The following is a 23,868-nucleotide window of genomic DNA, read 5'->3' as shown; positions in this document are numbered from 1 at the left end:
CTGTCCCGGGGTTTCAGGCCAGCGCACAAGGGACTTGGGCAGAAACATCCGGGTTGGAGGTCGGCGGGCGCCCTCTGGCCCTCTGGCCCTTCGCTGACCTCCCCGTTTCCACGCGGCGTAATCCACATCCGTGTAACATACAAGGTCAGCTTTTGAGCAGGAATAGCTCATTTGTCACGTTCACACAGGTGGGCAGCCAACACCTCTCTCTCAGTCTAGAGCATTTTCTTCCCCAAGGGAGACCCCGTGTAGATACTCCTGGGGCCCCTCCCCCCCAGCTCCTAGCAGCCACTGGCATGAATTCTGTCTCCTGGACTTGCCTCTTCTGGACACTTCCTGTGATCGGAGCGTGCCGTGTGGGCCTCCGTGCCGGCGCCCTTCACCCAGCGTCACGTTTTCCGGGTGCTTCCACGCCGCAGTGAGGGGAGGGGGTGTCCGAACTGAGCAACCGTCCGCCGTAGGGACAGACATGTCCATTGATGTGCTGGTTTGTAGGTGGACACGGGATTGTCGTGCCCTTGGGAACTCTGGACATACTGCTGCTGGCACCCAGCTGTCTGCCCGCTTCCCGTGTCTCTGGGCAGAGCCGCTTTCCTGGCTGACCGCTCCTCCTTGCTCTCCCCATTCCTCCCCCGGCCCACATCTCGCAGTCTGCTCGGTGCCTCAGGCCTGGCGCACCTCCAGGTACCAGTATCTTGGCACCAACCGTCGCCTAGGAAAGACCCCAAAGAGAGGCCTGCACCAGACCTCAGACCCACTGACCTGCAGCCCCACGAACCCCACATTTGTGACCTCAGCGGACCTTTGTCTTAACTGGCCCTTAGGTCATCAGGAGCTCAGGAACCCATCCCCTGGCCCCACCAAGACGCCCAGAGCTGCCCAGGTGGTGGGGCAGATTTCATGCTCATCCAAATTCTCAGTCCTCCCAAGAACATGAGACATATCCCTGACCCCTAATTTCCAAGGCCAGACACAAACCGGAATGGTTCTGGAGAGATTACTTCACTACCAGCCCTGGGTTGGGTGCCCTCTCCGATGGCTTTCCCCACTGTTCCCAAACTCATGGAGCACGGGCGGCTCCTTTCCTCGCTTTCCTAAAGCAGGAGGGGCCGATGGGTGTTCAGGGGCTGCGTGGGGCCACGCGGAGCCGCGCAACTCTGGGGGGGCTCTGAACCCTGCGTCCCCGCATCCCTGGAGCACAGAGCAAAGGCGATGTCTCCTGGGCGGGGGTGGCGGTCTGCGCCCTCAGTCCCCATTCTGCCCTGTGTCCCAAGTGGTCCCCGCGTGTCACGCACGGGGGAGGGTGAGCCGCAGAGCTTGACGCTGCCTTGTCTCCTTCAGGTGACGGCGACATTGTAAATAACATGCATGAGCCCGACCCGGACCTGCTGGCCGGCGAGAGCGCGGAGTACGAGACGGAGGACAGCGTTGTGTCCCCCATCCCCATGGGGCCGCCGTCCCCCTTCCCCACCAGCGAGGACTTCACCCCCAAGGAGGGCTCGCCGTACGAAGCCCCCGTCTACATTCCTGAGGACATTCCCATCCCGCCGGACTTTGAGCTCCGAGAGTCCTCTATCCCAGGGGCCGGCCTGGGGATCTGGGCCAAGAAGAGGATGGAAATCGGGGCGAGGTTTGGCCCTTACATGGGGGCACCCCGGGCCACGTGGAAGGAGGCAGACTTTGGATGGGAGGTGAGCATTCCCGTGTGAGCGTGATTGATCACGGCCATTTATCTTGTGTTCAATCTATTTATAAAGCCGGGCTGAGCAGTGCTGCCTGAGGCGGGAGGCTCGGTCGGAGAGAGCGCTCGAATGTCACATTTCCCAGGCTTATTTGGTCCTGCAGCTTGCATGACGCGACTCAGCAAACATCAGCGGTCCTCGTGGGCGCCTGTCAGCCCCCATAGGCTAGGCCTGCTCTCTTCCCGGAAATGTGTCTTTAATGAGCTCATGTCTTAAAACACCCGTGCTCCCCGTCTGGGTCTTAGGTGCTAAGGCTACAGTCTCTGCAGAACCGTGCAGATTAATGGAATGTTCAGAAACAGGAGTCTCTACTCTGGGGAATGCTTCTGCAGATGGGGGCCTACCTCCTGCAATGGGGGAGCAACTCATAAAACATGCCTGGTGGCCTTGCTGCCCCCAGACGCCCACTGCACGTCCGTGCCAGAGCCCCCGGCCCGCCGTGCCCTGGTCAGCGGGCTCTCTAAGACGAATCCCCACTTCTCAGATAACGGGGGGGCAAGTCCCATCCTGCCAGGGAGGGACATCCTGCGGCTCAGACTTCCCGAACAATCTGGAGCCTGTATGCAGTCGGGAGAGGGGAGGCCTGTTAGGCGAGGGGTGCCGCTGTCCACAAAAGCATCCCTCGAGGATTTGGGGGTCTTGTGAGCTGGTCTTCGTGGGGACCACAAGCCCACAGAAGTGTGCTCCCTGCAGGCCCTGGCCATTCTGCCAGCCTTGCACAGCCAATGCTCGGTGGTATTTTTGGCAGAGACCCTGCCTGGGCAGAAACTGCAGATGCAAACCCAGATTCCTTCTGGGTGTTTCACAACTTCCAGAAGTGCTTGCTGGAGGTCAGCTCTAGGAAGGGGCAAAGAGTCCAAGGAGGGAAGAGGGCCCTGTGCGGCGAGAGGATATGGCCCATGGTGGCAAGTGGGGTGTGGACACCGGGGGCGTGGGGCACCAGCTGAAAGCCCAGGGCTTTGAGGGTTTAGGTGAGAGGCGGGTCGACTAGATGGATGAAGGCGTGGAAAGGCCACAACCGCCAGTGGTGGGATCCAGTGTGTCCCCTGCTGTCTGGAGGTGGCAGACAGGTGTGTGCCACTCAAGGTCGGGGTCCCCTTCAGAGCAGGCCAGCCGGGGGCCTGAGAGCAGGGTGCGGTGGTAGCAAAGGAGTTTGAAATCCCCGTGGCTCTGTGGCATGTTGCTCTTTCGTGGCTCGTGGGGTCACCCCTCAGGGGACCAAGGGGAGCCCTTTGCAGACTCGGCCTGTGCTGTTCTCCCCACCCGGCTGTTCGGGAGAGGGCTTCAAGGCTCAGAGAGAGGCTCACTGTTTAGTTAGCAGGCTGCCTGCAGAGGGCAGAGGGTACACGATCCCCACGGGTAGCGCGTTGGACGACCTTGAGGCAACTTTGGGCTTGTCTGCTCTGATACAAGTTTCTGTTTGCTCTTTTTCTAAAGAAATGGCCCGTATCGCTTCTGCTCGCTTGGTGCCAGGCCCGGTACCGGCTGTCACTAGGATCTGCCCGGTGCCTGCTGACTTTGCGATATTGTTTGTTCTCTGAGTACGTGAGGGAGGTTCCCCTCCGCGGCACGGCTCCCGTGTCTGCAGTGGGCTTTGTTCCGTGGTCGTGACCTGACAGCTGCCTTTCACGCCAGCTGTGAATATTTGCCCACAACCCTACGTCCTCAAACAGCGTTCCAGACGCACCGTGACATGATCTCGGCTGACCTTGTTTTCCTTGCGAGCTCGGGCACCGGCGACCTACCCCTGGGATCCGTCTTTGGGCTTTGTGGCCTTCCGTCACATGGGGTCCGAGCCACTGTGGTGTGGTCCTTGCGACCGAGAACTGATGGCGGAATTGGGCGGGAAGCCACTGCCTCCCCCGATTCAGGGGAGGGGGCACCCTGAAAACTCAGGGCAGACCCACTTTTGCCTGAAATAAATCAGGTCCGGGCGGGTTTTCCTGGCTCCACAGACCTCAGGTTGGGCCTTTGGGGCAGGAAAATCAACCGCCGTCCCTCATAAGGGAGCGCCCTGCTGGATTTCCCGCGTGTCCCCGCAGACAGACGATTATGGTTTCCCGTCGTTGTTTTGTGCCTGCTTCTGGCAGGACCAGTTCCTCAGCTGCCCCTTCACAGTTAGGCCCTGTCCTTGCCTTTGCAAACAGGGCCCGAGCCTGGGGGGGGGGGGCAGTGTGGGGGGATCCCAGGTCTTTCTGTGATTCTGGACAGGAGAGGGACCTCCGGGGAGCCCCCGAGTCATGAATGCTAATAAGGCACTCTGACCACGGCAGACGCCTGGGCCGCTGTCCCGCGAAGATGCCCTCTGTGGGCTCGCGGTGCACTCGCGAGGCATGGGATGCAGGAACGTCAGCACTGACGTGTCGTGTCCGCAGGGGCCACGGGCCAGACCCAGGAGGGTCAGAGGCAGGGCCTAGGGACAGTGCACGAGTGCGTATCCTCTTGTGACGCGCCGAGTTTCGGATCTGTCATTGCCTACGCTCACGCCGGTAATTAAGTATTATAAATCCGGACGATTCGATTCACTGCAGTTGACACGGTGTTAGTTTACTGAGGAAGAGCCAGTGATGACTTGTTACAAAGATGACAAAGGCAATCCCCGGAGGGTCCGGGACGGTGCGCACCCCAGTCCGGGCTCAGGAGCATGGCCTCCCCTGGAGGGCGGGGTCCGGCGGTCCAGCATACGGGGAAGAAGTCAGACACTGGTTTAAAATCAAGGTCAAATGGGTTATTCTTCCCATCATTTTGGGAACACCATGGAAACAATTTTCTTTCTACTCTGAGAACAAAATTCTTGCTCTGGGCCATTCCAGAAAATGGTCCTGTTTTCTGTTTTTGTGGTGGACACGGTGCCTGGCCCCCACCTGGTTTCTGGTGATGTGACCCCCTCTGGCAGACGGGCTTCTGCTGCTGCACCGGGGCCACCACGGGGGACCGAGGACCTCAGGTCCCAGGTCATGGGAGCATCCTTGTTTCAGTAAAACGGGGATGCATGCTGAGCTCCCCACTTCCGGTCGCTCATTGTGCGTCCTTCCCGCCACCCCCACGCCGCCCCTCCCTCCCACGTGTGGACTCTGAGCCCCCTTCTCCTCGGTGCTTTGGGGCACACTGGGAAGTGACTGCCACATTAGGTGTGGCCCCCAACACTTGGGACCTGGCCAGCCCTGTGGCCAGACGGGAGTGTGGGCTGCGTGGACACGGCCCCCCAGGATCCATCTCAGAGGGTGGCAGTCTGTCCCCCTGCCTGGGAAGATACCCAAACTCCCGCCCCCCTCTGCCCAGACGCAGCCTGCCGGCTGACGCGGCCACACTCACTCTGCCCAGAATAAATCACCCCGCGATTGCATTTGATTGCCCTGGGGTCTGAAAAAACAATGATTTTGATCATTTGTTGAGTAAATCATGACATTTATCATCGTGCTGCTTATTTTGCTAATTAAGAGCTGGCTGCGAGTGACAGCCCAGAGGGAGCGGGCTCCTCGGACGTGCCACCTGCCCCCGGGGCTCCGGGCCTGCAGTGGGCAGGGAGCATGGTGCCGGACCCCCAGAGGGAGGCAGCAGGAGCAGTTTTCACCCCGGCATTGCCCACGTTCGGCTTGCTTCTTCCTCGAGAGGGCATCTCCCCTGGAGAGCCCGCTGAGGGCAGCTGCCCTGGCGCCCTCATCAGGGCATCACCGGGCCTGGAACGGGCACTCCGACATCAGCTGTTGAATGAATGTGTCTGCCTCTGTTTAAGAAGCTGGTGGAAAATGTTAACGTGAATTGATGGGGTTTCATTTATCTGCAGAATTCACTCAAGTGGATTACCTCATCCCTTGGCTTTAGTTTCCGAATAGTAATACGCGTGTTCATTTGTTCAGTCAACAAACAGGCTGTGTCTGGGCCAGGCCGCATGGGAAGCTCCGGGGTCACAGGGAAAAGCAGACCCGAGGCCTCAGGCTGCCGTGACTGCTGCTCTTCCACCAGCCGGCCCCCAAGCCCCCTCGTCCAGGCTTCCCCGGGCCTGCTGGAAGGCTTTGCCGAGGGCCGGGACCCCCAGCCCCTGCGGACCACGGGGTCCCTGGACACCCAGAGACGCTGGTCTTGGCGAAAGCTACCACCCAGCCCTGCACTCTCGGATGGTGAGAAATTTCTGAGTGTAGGAGTACAGTATGATCCAGGACACACCCCCTTAGAGAAAGGCCTGGGGCTCAGAGGAAGCTGCCTCTCGGGGTGTCCAAGCTTGCCCACCTACATGTATTTTAGAAAAGCAATGCTTTCTTTTCTGAGTGGCCGCTGAGCATCCTTAGAATGAGAGGAAGTTTGGAGGTCTTATTTTGGTCCAGAGTGTGGGCCGGTGATGAAGCCCGGTGGTCACCAGGCTGTCCCCTACGGTGGCCGTCCAGCCTTTCACATCGCCAGGATGGAGTCTTCCAGAGGGCTTTCGGAGGCGCTATGACACATGTGCAGGAGCACAGGGCCGAGAACTAGCTTCTCCAAGGACCCGGGAAGCTTTCCCTGGCCCCTAGGCCAGAGGCCAGGGGTCCTGGGGTCGGTGGCCTCTGCGTCTTGCCTTCTCCCTGGCCCAGCCAGGTGTGGCCAGGGAGTCACACAGACACCCCAGGGCTGCAACCCCATGGCCCCTGACCTCACACCTCCATGTCCTGCTCAGACCCAGGGTCTCCACAGGGAACTTTTTCCTTCTTCTCCTCCAGCATTCACCCTCACCTCAAACACCTTTGCTTCTTTCCTCCACATCCAGACCTTAACCCAGACCTGCCCCTGCAGGCACACACGTGCACGCACACACACACACACACACACACAGACACATGCATGGACACACATGCACACAAACACACATGCACATAAAATATGCACTCACACACGTGCACACACGCATACATATGCACACACAGACACACACGCACACACACAAACATGCATGCACACGCATACACACGTGCACACACGGACACACATGCACAAACATGCATGCACACGCATGTGCACGCACACATACACACATGCACGCACACATACATATGCACACACTGACACATGCACACGCACACACAAACATGCATGCACACGCATATACACGTGCACACACATACATATGCACACACAGACGCACGCACAAACATGCATGCACACGCATGCGCACGCACACATACACACGTGCACACACATACATATGCACACACGGACGCACACACACTTGCACACGTGCACAATCACACACACACATGCGTGGACATGAATCTGGATCTTGCTGAAAACCCTAGACTGGGCTCCCTCCTCCAAGGGCAGGAGGTACCCTGTCCAGCCTGCCTGAATTTGGCAGCTCTGGCAGAGCAGAGGGTCTCCAAAACCTGCCACCCCATTGCCCAGCGTGTTCAGTCGACTGGGGGTCCAGAGAGGCGCTAGAAGGGCTGCTGGGGATGGGTTGTCAGGGGCAAGCAGGTCCTGAGCAGACGCTGCCTGCCACTGTTCCCGAGATTGGGTCTCCCCGTGGGCCACCCCCCGCCCATCAGGGGAGGCGTCCGTGCTCCCTGCGGCCCACGCGTGCCCACGTGCGCCCACGCATGCTTGCTCACACACGCCCCTGTGCGGGGGCCACACCTGAGCCTCCTCTGTGCGGCTCTCACCCCGGAGCAGACGCACCTGCCCGCTCTGCTGGGGTGGTCCTTAGCCGGTCTCACTGTGTGTCAGTCTTGTCATTCCGGCCGTGGGGTTAGAGCTGTGGCCACGTGGGCGCCGGAGGGGGGTGGCCGCCCACACTGTGCAGTCTCCACTCAGCGGCTTCCTGTTGCTCTGACAGCCTCACGGGTTAAGTATTCGAATGTGGCATTCTCAGCCCCAAATCTTGGCCATCCTTTCCCTCTGCACACTGGGGACCGTCGGGCACAGCGTCCCGTCCCCCAGCCCCAGGAGTCTCAGAACCTCCCTGCTTTGCCGTCCTCTGCCTGGCACTGACTCACCCCTGAAGCCTTCCACTCTCTGGGACGCCTGGAGTCTTATTTTAGGCCAAGATACATGGCAGGGTGCTTTCCCCCCGATGACTTTCTGAATGTGCTGAGGAGGCAGACCGTACATTCTGGAAGCGTGCGGCTCCGTGCATGGTCAGAGACAACACCTGGACAGTCGTGCATTTGGGGCCTGTCCCTGGATGGGCCGATGGGCATCCAGACCCGAGGGGCTGCATCCCATGGGAACAGGGCCCAGCTTCAGCGTGCACACCCAGAACCCCATGCGCGGACTCCTCGCCGTCCAGGAGCCACGCGGTACACACCCTCGGCCCTCACCCCTGAGCACTGTGACATCGCGTACAGACGTTTCCAGCCCAAGAATGCCATGGGATCCTGCACTATCTTAGGCCCGGCTCCGAGGCGCGGGTATATAAGGAATTTCAGAAAAAAGGGGAGAGAATGACTAAGAATACCTCCCTGATAGTGTTCTCCTTTATTTCCTTAAGGGGTAATAACTCAGCCGCAATCCAGCAGAGGGTACTTTCTTTAAATAGAGCATTCTGATTCACAAGCGAAAAAGGAAATAAATATTTTCTTTTCATATTCGAGAGACGTCCCCGAATACCAGCTTCTTAAATGGTATTTTACCCCGTGCCTCTGTCTCTCTCTCACACCAGCGACAACCAAGCCCCCCTGCTCTGGAAAGGGTTGCTTGGGAAGCAGTACCGTGGAAAATCCTGACGGTTGTCAGAAGGAAGCGGGCGGGAGACGGGGTGGAGGGGAGGCTGGCTTCCCCTCTGCTCTGCCCGGCAGCCCGTTCCCATGGGGCCCTGGCTCAGCCCTTCCCGCCGGCTCCGAAGGCCATGACCGGAGAGCAGAAGGCTCTGTCACCTCTTTCCTTGCTCCCGTCTCTCTCTCTTTCCTCCAGGAAAGTAGGGGATGGTACATGGAGGGAAGGTGACGAAGGGCCCCGGCGCCTCTGTGCAGGGCAGGACCCGCGAGCCCGCGGCAGGCTGACCTGGCCGCTGCTGGGTGGCCCAGGCCTACAGACGGGGGGAAGGGCCCACGGTCATGGGCGTCTGCTGTGTGCCACACACGGTCCACACAGCGCTCTCTCTGCTCCCGGTCCTCAATTCTGCCGTTCGAAAATGGATCCCACAGCCCAGCCTGTGGGAGGCAGCCGGCCTGGCAGGGGTGGGCCACTACCCCTCAGGGGCCCCGTGCTTCAGATGTGGAATTCTCCCGACCCCAGACTGAGCCTTGGGGTCAGGGGCCCCTGAGCACCGGGGCCCGGCTGGGGCTGAGACGCGTCCAGGCCGGAGCCACACGGCAGGGCCCTCCCCACAGGTCAGCTTCTGAGGCACGGTCTGGATCACCCTTTGCCCGCAAGGTTTTGTTTCGACCCTGAAAGAGGCTAGGGAGGGGCACGCGCTTGCCCTGCTCACCGCCCACTTGGGTCCCAAGCTGTTGTACAGAGCACCCTCCAGGCCACTTCCAACATGCAGATTTGGGGTGACTCTGCTAGAGTTCCGGCGGTGTCCCCCAGAATGTGCACCCTAATTAGCCATGGGAGCCTGGGCCCTCGGAGGAGTCCCCTCCAGACCCAAGTCCTGAAGAAGGCAGGGCATACCTTGAATTTCCTGCCCCTGCTTCCAGGTGCCTTCCTCTGCTCACCTCTGGGACCCTGGAGAGACGTTTTCCTGCAGGGGAGGACAGGTAGCAACAGAGCCTTTCTTAACCACAGAGCTTGTCAAGGCCAGGGAGACAGTGAGGGTGGGGTAACCAAGGGGGCTGTCCCCATGGGCAGAGGACACAGGGGAGCCTGGCCGCCCCACCGGCAGCAGCTTGAGCTCGGGGCGGCAGGTGAGGCTGGGCCAGGGGCTCCCAGGGGCTCTCAGCTCTGTACAGCGGGTCCCTCCCGCAGCCGTGGCGGAACAGCCACGGCTTCATGCCTGGATAGCACTGGGGGCACCGCTGCTCTTGCTCTCACAGTGCAGGTGGGAGCCCGAAGCCCTGGATGGGGGGTCACACAGGGTCACACAGTAGGTTGGTACAGGGGTCAGTGATCAGACTCGGTGCCCTGCTGAGGGCCCTCGCAGTTCATGTAGCCAGCTCATGCCGGGAGCAGGGGCTTAGCCGACCCCTTCCCCTGTGCCCCCAGCCCATGTGGACGCCACATCCCCCCGCCATGCCTGGTGGGTGATGGCCCAGCCACGGCTCCCCCATCTAAGGAGAGGTGTGCAGTGAGTTCGGGCTCCTTCGTCTGCTCCCCCGTGACAGAACTCAGGCTCTGTGCTGGTGGCCCCCTCTGGGCTGACCCCACCTGCCCGAGGTAGGAGGCAGTGGTGGGGACCCACCTGCCAGGACAAGCCATCTGCCACATTTATACAGAAATCTTTCTATTTCAGATACTCCCCGGCAGCTGACCTCCCAGGGAGCAGCGTGGGCAGCCGCTGGCCAGGGGGCTGGGAAACCCCAGCATGGCCTTGGCCGTCCTAGGTCCAGCCCCTCCGAGGGCCTCCCTCCCACTGGGTCCGACGAGAGTCCCAGGCGTTGCAGGCCATAAAAGGTCTCCCTGGGTCATGGGACAAGGGCGTGAACCTCCCAGCCAGGCCTGGCCTGCTTATCAGAGTTTCTCTCCAGTTGAGAATTTCTGTGACCGGTCACCCCTGGGTTAGGAATGTGTTCTCAGCATGTCACGGGCCACCTCGGCCTCAGCCAAAACAGAGGGCAGCATCGCCAAGGGACCCCTGCAGGTGCTCACCCCACCCCCCTCGGCTCAGGGTGGTGCAGAGCTCTGTGCCTTCCGACCGTCCCACTGGGTGCCGGGAGCTACAACGCGGCTGGGTTTGCCCTGGTCAAGGGTGCGGTCAGCCCAGGGCGGGCTCTCTGTGGGGGAGTGGTTAGTGTGGGCCCAGGATAGGTGAGGGTGGATGGTTCTGGCTACAAGCCACAGAGGGTATGCTCCAAGGAGCCCGCCGTGCCTCTCACGCCGTTTAGAATACAGTGAATAAAACAGCCTAAAAGGGACTTTCAAAGTCAGTCCTCAGGACGCATGCTGGTGTATCTGGGGGCGTCTCCTCCTCCGTAGCGTGTCCGAGGGGCATCCTCCGGGGCCGCCCCACCCGTCACACGTGTGACCATTGCCCAGGGAAGTGCTCCAGCGGCAGCGCCTGGGGGACTTCGCGGTCCGGCCTGCGTGTCCTCCTGCCGCGGGAGCCACCTGAGTCTGGCTGGCGGACGCGCGTCCCCCGTCTGGGCCGGTGCCCGGTGTAATTGCACATCCCGTCGTGGCCTCTCTGCTCCGTCGTGCTGCAGATACCCGCATCACTCCTGCCCATTTAGATCTTTCTAAAGTCCGCCGGGCTTATCAGCACAGTCATTTCACGAGGAGCTAAGATTTCTGCCATTTAGGCCCGCGGCATTGTCTGTCCCTGCGGCAGCCGAGATAAACCCTCACCCAGAACAAAGTCGCCGTGACCTTTTACAAGTAGGAGCGGCCTTGTTTCCCTCTAGACTAATTTATCAGCCTGCCTTTCAGCCAGGCCCTCCGCAGAGGGCCCGGAGGCGGCTGCCAGGAGGGGGACAGGGATTACGATGCCTGGCGGGCCCTCATCTTCCATGGGCGCCCTCGGGCTCGGGCCAAAGTGGGAAACGGCCGTGGGAATCGCAGGGACTGGCCCGGGGGACATGGCCAGGTGTTTGCCAAAGAGGGCAGGGCCTGAGGGTGGCCGAGCCCCCTCCCCTGGCCGCCTTCCGGGCCAAAGGTGACCCAGACTGCAAATAACAATAAGGATACCAAGTGGCCTGCAGGCCTTAGCCGCTGAGGTCCAGGAGGGTGGCTATGCTCTGTTCTCCCTCCTGCAGGGGCCAGGGAGGAGAGGCCTCTCCTGGGGCAGACCTCATACGAGCCAGCACACGCCATGTGTAGGGCTGAGGGCCTTCCCAAGAGCACATCTCTAGAAGGTTCCAGCGGCTCTAGCGACTGGCGTTTGGTTCACATGGGAGCATCCCACCACGTGAACTTGTAATATGCCTCATGTCTATGAAGAATGACCGGGGGGCTCCCCGGCCCGGCTGTGTGTTTCTTTGGGCCAGGTGAACACGCTGGGCCCCGAAGGTCCCTGGACACCGCATGCCAACCTCATGGGCTTGCCAACTGGGGGATACCAGAGGACACACAGCTGCGGGTCCCGACCGCTGCCTAGGCTGCCACCGCCCTGCACAGTCCTGGGCTACCCTTTCTCAAATCTGAGCTTTCCAAGGTGACTCTGACCCCCGGTGGGCTCAGGCCTGCAGCCCCACCTTTTGTCTGCCTCCTTCTCTGTCCCCATGGAATTCGGAAGTCTCGGGCCTCCATCTCCTGGGCGCACACAGTAGGCTGTGATGTCTGACTGCCCCCCGAGGTAACCCGAGGGCTCACCTCCGTCCTTCCAGCAGGGAGAGCCCACTGTGGCAACTGCCCAGGCGCCCAGGGGCCACTGTCTTGCCCAGCTGCACGATCGGACGTCCCTGGTGAGGACGGGCTTCAGGGAAGGTGAGCCTCGGCCAGCTCTTCATGGCACTGACGTCTGGCCTGTGGTGGGACCCCGCCGTGGATCTGGCCCTTTGCCCGTGGCTTCCTGTAGACTCCGGTACAGTGAGAGACTTCAGAGCCGTTGGCGGGACCTGAAGCAGGAGCTTGGGGCTCCTAACATGCAGTGGGAGTTGGGGGCTTGCCTTGTTCTTGGCCAGCCTGGTCAGGGGCTCCGGGAGGAAAATCCTGCAGCCTCCATTTTCCCGAACTGTGCTTGGCGCCGACCTCCAGCCCCACGCCAAGAGACAGGGGGGTTGGGGAGAAAAGGGTGGGGTCGGTATATCCAGGGTCACATCCAAGCCTGGGTGAGGACCCTGGGAAGGCAGCTGCCCTCAGTGGCTAATATCCCTCTGTGGACATTGGACCTCGGGCTCTGTGCCCTCACGTGGGCTGGAGGAGAAAAGGGATCTGTTCTGCATTTTGGTAAAAGCCTCCTGGCACACGGAAGAAGACATGGTTTCCCTTGTCTGTGCAGTTGGCATTGTCGCGGGGGTCACTTTTGCTGAGTCGACCCGGAAGCCTGTCTGGGGATAGATGACCTGCCGCATGGTGGCTGGAGGGTCATCTCCGGTCTGTGCAAACAGACCTCCACGTTCAGGAGCCCCGCCCGACCTAGGCACCAGCCAGCCTGTCCCCGGCCCTCTGGACAGCTCAGCATCTCCTGCTGTCCTGTGAGTCACGTGGCTCTTGGGACACAGTCCCCAACGAGGTCTGCACTCCACCACTCATGACCGGGGCATCCACGCCAACAGTGGGGATGCAGACTGGCCGGCCGTTGGGAGCAGCGGGCTTGAGATGCCTTTCCTAAGGGGAAGCTGAGTCTCAGGAAGGGTGACTGATGCTGCTAGCAGAGCAGGTAACCTGGGGCGTGGGCCCAGCCATACCTGGTCCATTCAGTTCACTTCCCCCGTTTCCGGTACACGGGGCGCCCCTCAGGCTGAGACACACGGGAATGCGGAGAAGCCTGCATCGCGGGGGTCAGGGCCCAGGGCTACACACCTGTTCTAAGAGCAAGAGGGTCCAGCCCATCGGCCTCCCGCGTGGGGATCACCTGGCCTGCATCACGCCCTCTAGTGCCCAGCAGGCGAGGGACCGAACAGCCATTTCAAGACTTTTGTTTGTCCCTTAAAAGCATCGGATAATTTGTGGGATTTTCTAAGATGGTGTGGGAGACGGAAGAAGGTGGCTCAGACTCCGGATGCTGCTGAGACTGAAGCCAGCCCCCACTGGCCTCAGTTTCCCCACATGTTAAGCAAGAGGGGGATACCAGTTGTCCCGAAGGCACTTCCCATCTGCAGCCTGTCTCCTGAATGCGCGGATCTTTCCGAGGGGAGGGGATGGAAGAGCTGGAGAGGGTTTTCTGTGACGGAATGTGGCCACATGGGTGGTGCACCCCCTGAGCTCAGGGCCACAGTCTCTCTCTGCACGTGCATTCTGTCCCCTATGAGCCAGCTGACCCCGAGGTCCCTGTGGGCCTCCTCCCGGCCTCCCTAGAGCCAAGCGCCTGGCTCCTTCCTGCATTTCTCCGGGCCCTTGTGCAGAAGGGGGCGCGCCGCGGTCGTAGAAGTGACCCCTGGACGGTTCCATGCACCCCCACCCGGCACTGGACTGAGTCAATGATTAGACACCTCGGAAAAAATGATCTTGCTGCTCGAATGGTCTTGGTGAGCCTTCCTTCTATGGTGTTTTCCGAACAGAACACCTGAGGGGAAAGGAACCAAATGGGTGACAGAAGGTTCTGGAACACCGCGCATCTGACAGCGAGGAAGGTGGCTGCCACCCCCAGGAAGGGGCCTGCGCTGTCCCCAGGCCGCTTCTCCACGGGACCTGCCCCAGCCTCCCCCAGAATGTGCTGGCTAGCTAGAACTCCTTGGCCTGTAGACACTTCGCCCCAGGATCTCTGGCTTCACCTGTACATGGCATTGAGGGTACGCACTGTGTTCCTTTCTCTAGGGACACCTGTCACATTGGCTCGGCCTCCCCCACCCCGGTGTGACCTCAGCTCCACTAATTATATCTGCAATGACTCTATTTCCACATCAGGCCCCATTCTGAGGTCCCCGGGCTTAGGACTTTGACATGTGAATTTTGGGGGACAGAATTCACCCCATACAGACCCCTTAGAGATTAAACACCTGGGCTGGGTCATTTCCAGGTAGCATAGGGGATGGGAGGTGGTGCTGGGGGTCTCTGCACGTAACGTTGGTGCCCGAGACCCCCGGCCGGGGTGGGAGGCCTTGACTGACGGGCCCTGCCGGACGCAGAGCTTGGCGCGGAGACCTCGGAGGGGTTTGGTGAATCACAGCACAGATCATGACAGCAACATACTTTTCTAAGGTTAGTGTTTTCAGCCTATCCCGACATTTTCCGTGTGGGGAAAACAGCAGGGCAATCAATGTGGGAACTGGCAGATACAGCCCCTCACCCGGGCCCCGGTGTGCGCACTCGCACCCCGGCCAGCCTGCAATGCTCCCTGCAGGGTTCCGGAAACGTCTTCCTCAAGCAGGAGAAACTGATCTTTGGGGCAAAGAGAAGCAGCGTCAGCACGTGAGAGGGGAGTGTTCGTTGGGAGGACAGCAGTGTGAGACCCCAACCCACCAGGGACGCTCTGTGACCAGCTGGTCGGGGGAAACTGACCACGGGAAGACAGACCCCCGCCAGAACCAGCCGGCGGAGCACCTGGTTCCTCTCGACACCGCCCGTCCGGAGGACTCGCTCGGCTCCTCCCAGAACCAGAGCCAGGCAAGGTTGGGGGGTCAAAGGCGTGGCTGCTTGTGTTGTGTTTCAGGTTTCCCGCGAAGCCGCGCAGGCCCCGGGAGGGGGTGCAGCCTGGCCTCGGCGAGGCCTTGCGGGCGCGTGTCTTCACTCTGCCCGACCCCAGGTCTGCTGACCCCGCACCGGGGGCGCGCGCCCCCGAAGGCCCTCGGGAGTCCTGTTCAAAAAGAAATGGTTAAAAGTGGGCGGGCGGCAGGAAAGCAGTGGAGACGGACAGAGGCCCAGCGGTTGGCTAATTGGAGAGCGGGACCGGCGCGGGGGGAAGGCCGCGCACCCGGACAATGTCCTCCCGAGCCGGGGGCTGGGAAGGCCCGGCGGGATTGTTATCGAATTAGTTGAAGTCAGAGCCCCCCTGAATGAGGCAAAGCAGGAAAGGGGAAATGAAGGCCCGGGTATAATGCGGCCTAAATGAGGGGCCCCATTCACTGCCCATGAAAAGGCTCCGGCTTCTTTTCTTGGGTAAAGGGGCGGCGAGTTCACTTTTGTTTGGCTGGGGGCGGGGGCTGCTCCTGGAGGATATACTTACCTACAGCCAGTGACAGGCAGAGGGCGGGAAAAGGGGGCATTGAGAGTAATCCCCGGCGCCCGCGGAGGAATGACAGCGGACACAATCACACGCACACATCAAGGGCGCCCCAAAGAGCTCCTTCTCCTCTCCCTGTACATGTCCCGGGAGGCCGTGGGCCGGGTTGCCCATGTCAGTGGAGCTCGGCTGCCAAGGACACCTGACCCCCAGCCCTCCATCCTCTCCAAGGGTGGAGATTTAACACGCGCTCACATGGTGGCTTCGGGTCTCACGAGCTGAGTCAGAGAATGATGCTTGGGGAAGTTGTCCCCAAACCCACGGCAAAGTGGGGGCAGAGGGCGCATGGGCCACACTAACGCTAAACGCCTGACAAAGTGCTGTGCTCAGTAAATATTTGTTGAATTCACACATTAATTAATTTTCCAGATGAGATTTTCCTAATCCGCTCTTTAAAGAAAATAAGGATTAAGCACAACGTGGAGTCTGGCCATGAGGCCGGCCTGGTGGAGGTGAGAAGCAGCGTGGTGTTCGGGGGCGTGGGCTGGGCGCACAGCGGGCGGGATGGCCTTTCCTGCGCCCTCCAAGAAGCTGATTTGCTGTTGGAAGCCCACCCACGGGCGGGGGGGGCCGGGGCCTCTTGGCTCACTTGTGCCCCCAACCGCGTGCGGCATGTGCTGGCCTTAACCGGGGGCACGTCCGCATTCCCGCATCACTGTCTCGTGGGGATCTGGACGTCACAAGGATCTAGAGGGCCCCAACTCTAGATGTGGCGCAGAGCGGCCACAAGGCACACCCACCAAACCCCAGCAGGTCCCGCTCGCCCTGACCAGCTGTTTCCTCCGTGGTTCATTGGAGTCGTGGACCCTTTAACCACCCACCTCGTTGCCCTTTGCCAGTGGCCCCAAGGAGCACCCTTGTCCTGTTTGCTTAGCAAGGCCCTTTCCGGGGTCACAGAGCTGGTTTGGGGTGGCCTTCTAGGGCCCACTGACCCACACTCACCTGGGTCCGGTCATCCCTCTGCCCCAAGCGATGTAAGGAGGTCAAGTGTCAAACTTCCCAGTGAGTGAACATCTGGAATGGGCTTTATTGGCACTGTGTCTCCGTTTCTGAGTGTCCCTGGGGAGCCTGGCTCTGTCCATGCTTGCTGGGGCAGCATGCCTCTCTTGCCCACACGGGCCAGGGCCCAGGCAGGAGCAAAGCCTGCATAGTGGAAAGTCCTGGGCACTGGCACACTGTCCTGGGGCTCATGGCCACAGTCCCTATTCAGAAACCTCTGTGAATGCCTCACCGCCTTCCGGTGGAGCTCCCAGGGTTTTTGAGGGTGTCTGATTTTCCTGGATAGCTTTATTCAGGTGTTGGAGGGAGAGAGCAGCTGTGTGCAAGCCCAGGCTGGGTGGGCACGGGGCTGAGTCCTCGGGGGCGAGCAAATATACCTTTATTTGCAACAAGGAGTCCCTCTCAAGCACCAGGGGGTCCCCCGGGATGACACGGCAGATGGGGGCTTCAGGAGCCCCCCGGGGTGCAGACCCGGGTGTTTTAGGAAATGGCAGGTGTGCACGTTACTTTTCTGCAGACCATAAACCTGTTTCTTGAGCAGTAGTGAAGAAATTACTCACAGGGAAGTAAAGTGGTGGGCGTCAGGGGCGAGGTCCTGGCGCGGGTCAGAGGGCATGCCTCCCAAAGGTCTCCAGTGGCCGTCATCTGTGAGTGAGTCCGAGACACACGCTGGTCTCACACCCACACTCCAGTCACGGGGGAGGAGGGAGAAGGCAACAGCCCACACGGGGCACGCACAGGAGGTCCATGCAGCCCGAGAACCCCACTGCGTGCCAGCTGCCAGGGAGGTAGAGGCGGCCCCCAGGACTCAGAGGAGAGGAACCAGCCAGAGACTGGAGCCAGACCTTGGAGGACGGTCTCGGGGTGGGGGGCTCCCAGGCAGGCGGACGTGTCCCCGTGGGGGGCAGAGAGCCAGCTCGGCAACCTCGGTCTCCAAAATAACGTCCAAGAAAGAGTTCTAGCTTAACACTGTTTATCCCTTTTTTATGATTTGGAAAGAAATGTGCAAGGTCATTTAATGACACTGCTGGCAGCGCCCCGCCCTGCACCTCCCCGCCGTGCGGCGACCAGGTCTCTTCTGACAGCAGATTTTATGACCTCAGTGCCTTTGGCATCCGTGTGTGGTGAAGATAGAGAAGCTTGCTCCCAGGGAAACCAGCGTATTGCCAGGGACAGTCTCGAAGCCTCCACTTGCGTTTGTAACGCAGTCTCCAGCCAGAGCTAGTGCAGGAAAGGGCTTTGCTCTCAGGTGTGGTTTGAAGTGTGCTTGTGGGTGGTGGCGGCTGGAACTCCCTCTGCCCAGTTTTGTGGCCTAGGGCAGGGTGGTCCCGAGACCCGTTGCCACCGCCCTGGATTCAGATCTCGGCTGTCGGCTCTGCTCCCTGTGGGGGTGGTGGCCCTCCCCACGGGGCCTCAGTGTTCCTGCCGGGAAAGTGGTCCCGGGCTGTCCGGCTGTGGGGATGGTGAGGGGGCCCCAGAGTCACCCCCGAGGAGACAAGAGGGCGAAGGGAGTGACCTGCACAGAGGCATCTCGCATTCTTTGTTCAAAGCAGGTTGCTCCCACGGCCTCCACTGACTCACACACCTGGGGCATCTCCGCTCCGGGCGCTGTCCTGAGCCCACGGGGTGCTGAGCACCCCGCTGGCCAGCAGCACGTCTCGCCGAGCGGAGGGGAAATCTGGCGCACTGCTCGGGAGCGGGCTTTCCTTTCCATGTCCTGGTATCCTCTCCTATCTGACGTGAGGGTCATCATCCCCACGGTTGGCGTGGAGACTTATTCTAGCCGCCATCTGCTTCCGGGGGGGTGTAGGCGCTGGCAGCCGCCGGGCCTGTCTGGGAGCTCAAGCCGAGAAAGCCATCTTGGCGATTCCCAGCGAACTCAGCAGGGGACTCTCTGTGCCACGCTTGTGGGGTGGGGTAGGCCCCACGTCAGGCAGCTTTTGGTCAAAAATATGGGAAAATTCTGGTTCCAGTGACGAGAAAAATTAATCACTTATCTGGTAAAGCTTCACGCCTGGGCAGGAAAGACGAGGACACGAAATCAGTCTTAGCCTGGGATTCACCGAACACGGTCACCCTGGAAATCCGTGGGAGTCCGGAAGATGTCCCGAGTTGGGGAGCAGAGGGTACCAGCTCCGCGGGTGCCCAGGCCCTGACAGGATCGTCCTGACCTCGACACCTGCCCTGCCGTGACCTCAGGGCTCCCGTTTCCTGCTGAGTCTGTGAAGGTCAGTTGCACGCACGTGCTCCCCTGGGAGAGCCGGGCCGGCGGCCAGAGTGCATGGCCTCGGCTCACCTCCTGCACCTTCCAGCTCGAGCGATGCAGGTGTACGTGGGGCGGGGAACCCACGCGGAATGTCCTGGAACCCCAAGGCGGGAGCCTTTCAGAGGCTGACTTAGTACACACATGCCCCTGTTTTGGGGCGTTGTCCTGGCGATTGGCGCCCGGCGTCTCAGCAGCGGCACTGTCACCCACCCCAGCCGGGGACCTCCCTGAGTTCTGGGCCTGGTCTCACGGCATCCTGGGCGTTGCCGCCAAGGACTGTCTCCAGCACTTTCCAAACCGGCAGACGAAGAGGACCTGGCTGAAGCTGACGCATTGACCGGCTGCATTCTGTTCCCCCACAGTTGACAGGGTTTCCAGAAGGCGCGTTCCCGTTTGTTCTCGTGCGAGTCCGTTCACGGGATCCTCATTCCAAGTGGAAGGCCTGCGGTACTCTCTAGAGACAGTTGTGAGAAGACGTTCGACCCTGTGAGCCGCGTTTCTTCCTCAGCTACAGAAAATCGGTGACCATCAGTTTATCCTCGTTTTGGGAAGGATCCCAGACATGAATGTCTAGAACGTGAATTTATTGAATAAGTCACCTGCATTTAAAATTTCTCTATGGGAAAATGTTTTCTACATGTTGGATAAGTTCCCACAGTCACGTTTCACCGTCGTGGGCTCATGGGGCGTCCAGACCTCGGCAAGGACCACACTGGCCTCTGGGTGGTTCCTCAAGGTTTCCGGCACCATCCGTGTGACCCGTCCTGCCCTGAACGGTGTGGTGAGGACTGTTCTTCCAGTGATAGATGGGGAAACTGAGGCCCAGGAAGGTGATACATCCTGCAGACTCAGGAAGGGGACTGGGCGGGCTCAGCAACGAGGCCCCCGCCAGAGCCGGGACCGCGGGCAGCCTTGTGGGTCACAGGCATCAGAGAGGACTCTGGGAGGCGTGCACGCGCCTCGTGCTCCAGCTCCAGTACCAAGAGCTCCAGTACCAAGAGCTCCAGTACCAAGCTCAGTACCAAGAGCTCAGGTCCCAGGTCCGGGCTGACAGAACACTTTCCAAGACACCCTGTCAAGAGCGGATACCGTGCCCCACGCTGAAGACATCAAAATTAAAGAGAGTTTGCAGCCTGACTGGCAGGGCTGGAGAGGACTCCTTCCTGAACACTCCAGAGGTGTATTTATTCGCTGGAGCGTTAACCATTATGTGTGTTTGCTCGCTAGAGACTTACTCATTGGATATGTATTTGTTTATTCCCTCATTAGATACATATTTCCTTATTCTCTTATTAGATGTTTGTTTACTCGGTCCTTAGACACGCGTACGGTCCAGAGCGTGCAGTCCGCCGGTTCCCCAGCGGTCACTTCTGAGCCACGGGGACCCAGCAGCCTCTGATGCCCCTCTCCCTTTTCCAAGAGACCCGTCGGAATCCTGTGAGTCGTGTCCTCGAATGTCTTCCACCGCAAGTCTGAGATGAGTAAGGGACGGACTCGACTGTTGTGTCTGCACCAGAGCGGTGGCCTGGGCCGGTTTCGAAGGGGGCGGTGGGCCAACTCCAGGAAAAAATGGTCTAGAGTAAAATGAAGGCCCTTTGGTTGAGTTGGGGGCTTCAGTGGATTCGCATCTTAGAAATAAACTGGGCTCCGCTCGTCCTCCTTCGGCTCCGCAATTGTGGGGACTTTGTCCGTGGTTTTTGGGGAGCCCCGTGAGGCCACCCGGCTCTGCCCCGCTCCACCCCACACAGCCTCTTACCGCGGGGTCTCAGCCACCAGCCAGCCTGGGCTCTCGGAGAACAATAAACGTGCAGGAAACAAAACGGGGCACCTCCGCAGTGCGCGGGCAAGCGTGAGCGCGTGCGTGTGCGCGTGCTCGCCACGCCTGCAGCCGGGGCCTGCGCGTGAGCACGGGCGCGGGGCGGCGTGTGCGTCTGGCGCTCTGTCTCTGCGGAGAGCCTCACGGCAGTGGGCACCATAGACGAACATGAAAGGAAGGACAATAAATAGTTTCCTACCTTGCTCTGATAATGGGCGCGTTCTTTACATTGATTAATCCTCACGTGGCCTTTGGACGTCAGTTTGGGAGTGACAGTAACAAGCCTCCCGAGGGCTCCGCTAATTTGCACTCCATTCACCCTCCCGTGAAAACCCGTCAGAGCCGTGGAGGACCTGCGCAGCGCCCGGCCTCATTCAATGGGGGCGCGATTCGGTGGGAAAGGGGCCAGTTTCCACAATGCCCAAAAGAGCAAATTGGCGGAAGCTTTGTTCCTCCTTTTTCCCTTCCCCTTTTATGTGGTCCTGCACTAGTTAAGCTCCTCATTTGTCCCCGCCAGGGGCTCGGGGCTCGGGTCACCCTCAGGGCTGCCTTTCAGGTGATCTCGGCACCCCTGGCCAGGCCCGGCCCGGGGGGGGGGGGTGCAGGACGGCCCGAGGCGGGGCCCCTGCGGGCACTCGGGGCGTCCCCGCCTGCGTGGGGGCACCAGAGGCGGCCCGAGGCTCCTCCCTGCATCCGCCCCAGGACTCAGGGCCACTCTGAGGTCCTGGCTGGAGATCTCCGTGCTTCCGGAGTCCTAAAGGCTGCGGTGGAAGTCCCCGCCTGTCCTCTGCGTCCCCCCTTCACTGCTGCCTTACGTGCCACATATATGGGCACACCACAAATTAAAATTAACGAGGCAGTGTCCCTTTGGCTCCCAGCCACCACTTGCTGGCTCTGTTCCCCCCACCCCCCCCAACAATCTGTCCTCTCCCTGAAGCTCACTCTCAAAGGAACACCGTTTCTGAGTCTCCCGCCTGGTAAGGAATCCTCTTCCTCGTTCCTGAGTGGGGGTCCCTGGGCATTTTCTTTATTTCGCTTCTTGGGGAGCCCCCCACCCCAAGCGCTGTTTTAAACGCCCCATCCCATCGGGGCCGTGTGCAGGGAGCGTCCCATCAGCAGGACACGTGTCACCTGAGGAGGAAGGATGCTCCCCTCCCTCACAGGCCACCTGCTTCCTTGGAAGGCCTCGCGGTGGAGGCTGCTGCAGATCACATCCTGGGCGCTGGCAGCCCCTTCTTGTGCCAGAAAGAAGTCGCCATCCCCAACAGCGCAACACACACAGACCCTCCGATCCCCCAGTGAGCCAACAAGCCCCGCTCATTCGGGGAGGGGTGGGGTGGGAAGAAACTCACCTTCCCAAATCTTTGTGAATTAAAGACGGGAGCTCCACGGGGTCATAGATAACAGCTGTTTCTGCCTGCTTTGCTGACACAGATCGCCCGCCTGCTCTGCTGGGGAGAGGGTGGTGCAGGGCAGGATGACGGGACCCAGCTGTCCCTGCTCACCCGTTGTAGTTATTACACTGTGACCACTGTCACTTGCCACTTAGGCTTGTCACTGGCCGGGCAGCCCCAAGTGCTGTGTGGGGCGGTGGCCTGCCTTGCAACTTTGGGGGATTCGTGGTGTGAGTTCTGCTCCAGGAGTCCGTTTTTACTTCCCTTGGGGCGCAGGCATGCACACATGGGCGGCCGAGGGCACCTGTCCTCTCAGGAAGGGCTTGCGCCGTCGGAGTGCGACCTGACAAATCCCGGTGTCCTCCAGACGCCAGGGGGCTGAGCAGTGCCTCGGAGGTCCCACCCTCTCCGGGTGAGGAAGCAGGCTTTCCAGGACGCCGTGTCCACCTGGGGTCACCCACAGACAAGGTCGCAGGCAGGCCTGGAACCGACGACTGGCAAGGCCACAGGGGCGCCCTCACTACCCCCCGTGAATCCTGCCATTCGGACCCTTATCAAGCCTGCTCAGCCCGGTACATTGATTCAGAAGCATGCAGGGCAGAGGGAGCGGCTGCCGAACCAAATGGAACGGCCAGGTGAGCTGCCTGGACGCTTGTCCACGTCTCGTGGGGCCCCTCGGCCAGACTCGTCCGGGACCCCTGGTTCTGGCTCCGTCACCCCCTTCCCTGGAGGGCGCATGCCCGGCAGGAGACATTCAACACTGCTGGGCGAAAACGTGTTTCTCCATAAACAGTTTATTACAAAAGGAGGGAAAAGAAGAAAGAGGCATCATGGTCTCCCTGTTCAGATAAGTGCCTTTTCACTCCATTCTCCTGTTGGACACAAACCAGAAACTTCTGGTTTCCTGACAAACCGGCCAACTTCCAACCCCGCTTCTCCTTCTGAGCAAAAATAGTGCCTTTTCCATCCACATGGCCCTGGGAGCCTAGAGCAATGGCCGCTTCGAGGAGCTGATTTCCAAAGCGAGGGCGCTGGTCAGACCTGCTGGTCCTGGAGCCCAGGTCCGGGCAGGAGCACCCCCCGCCCCCCAAGGACTAGCAGCACCTGCCGAGGTGTGCGCCAGCCCTGCCGTCTGGGCTGGCAGCGTCCACGTCAGACAAGATACACCCTCAGACAGGGGAGACAACATTGACCTTGGCCAAGAAGGCCGTGGCGCGAGTGTGCTCTGCTGGTGGACACGCGCCCTCTCGCTGGGCGGGGCCTGGGAGCCTGGGGGAGGGGGTGCACCAGGCCTCCATCCCCCCGCAGCCTTCTCTCGGGCCCCCCTGAACTCGGGGTCCGCAGCAGCAGGCCTGACATGGGCGGGCTGTGTAGGTGAATTACGCGGTCGGCTGTGGAAGGCATTCGTTTCACCCGCCGGGCTGTCCTCGAGGCACCATTCGAGGACACCACCCCATAGGCTCACCCGTCGCTGATCTGCCCCATTGGTCAGTTATGAGCCTGGTTGAGAATTCACTTGCGACCAAAGGAATGTCCACAGGTGTTCTCTCCTGCTATTAAAAATAAGTGAGTCGCTGTGTAAGCGGAGTGGAGTGGGACGGGGCAGAGGAGGGTAGGATGAGGTGGGATGGACTGAGCCTTCTCCAGGTTGGCAGGGAACCTCGGGCCGCATGAGGAGGAAAGGGTCTATCTGCGGACACGGAGCAGAGCCCCAGCGCTGGGCAGGGTCCGTCGTGCTCCCTTCGGACGGTCATCCGGGGCCGGGC

The 23,868-nt window shown here is 60.4% G+C and overlaps 1 protein-coding gene across 8 annotated transcripts in view; it reads left to right on the top strand.

Moving 5' to 3' along the window:
• PRDM16 (PR/SET domain 16) overlaps positions 1–23,868 on the top strand; it is a 317,415-nt gene that overhangs the window by 101,446 nt on the left and 192,101 nt on the right. For all 8 annotated transcript variants that reach the window (XM_087858580.1, XM_045803488.2, XM_087858577.1 and 5 more), the window contains exon 2: positions 1,342–1,691. In XM_087858580.1, coding sequence (XP_087714706.1) covers positions 1,342–1,691 — 350 coding nt within the window. The remainder of the gene's footprint in view (positions 1–1,341; positions 1,692–23,868) is intronic.

Source organism: Ursus americanus, chromosome 33, assembly GCF_024610735.1.
Source record: "Ursus americanus isolate L20-20 chromosome 33, mUrsAme1.1.p, whole genome shotgun sequence".
Classification (NCBI taxonomy): Eukaryota; Metazoa; Chordata; class Mammalia; order Carnivora; family Ursidae; genus Ursus; species Ursus americanus.
This window is presented reverse-complemented; position numbering and strand designations above follow the sequence as displayed.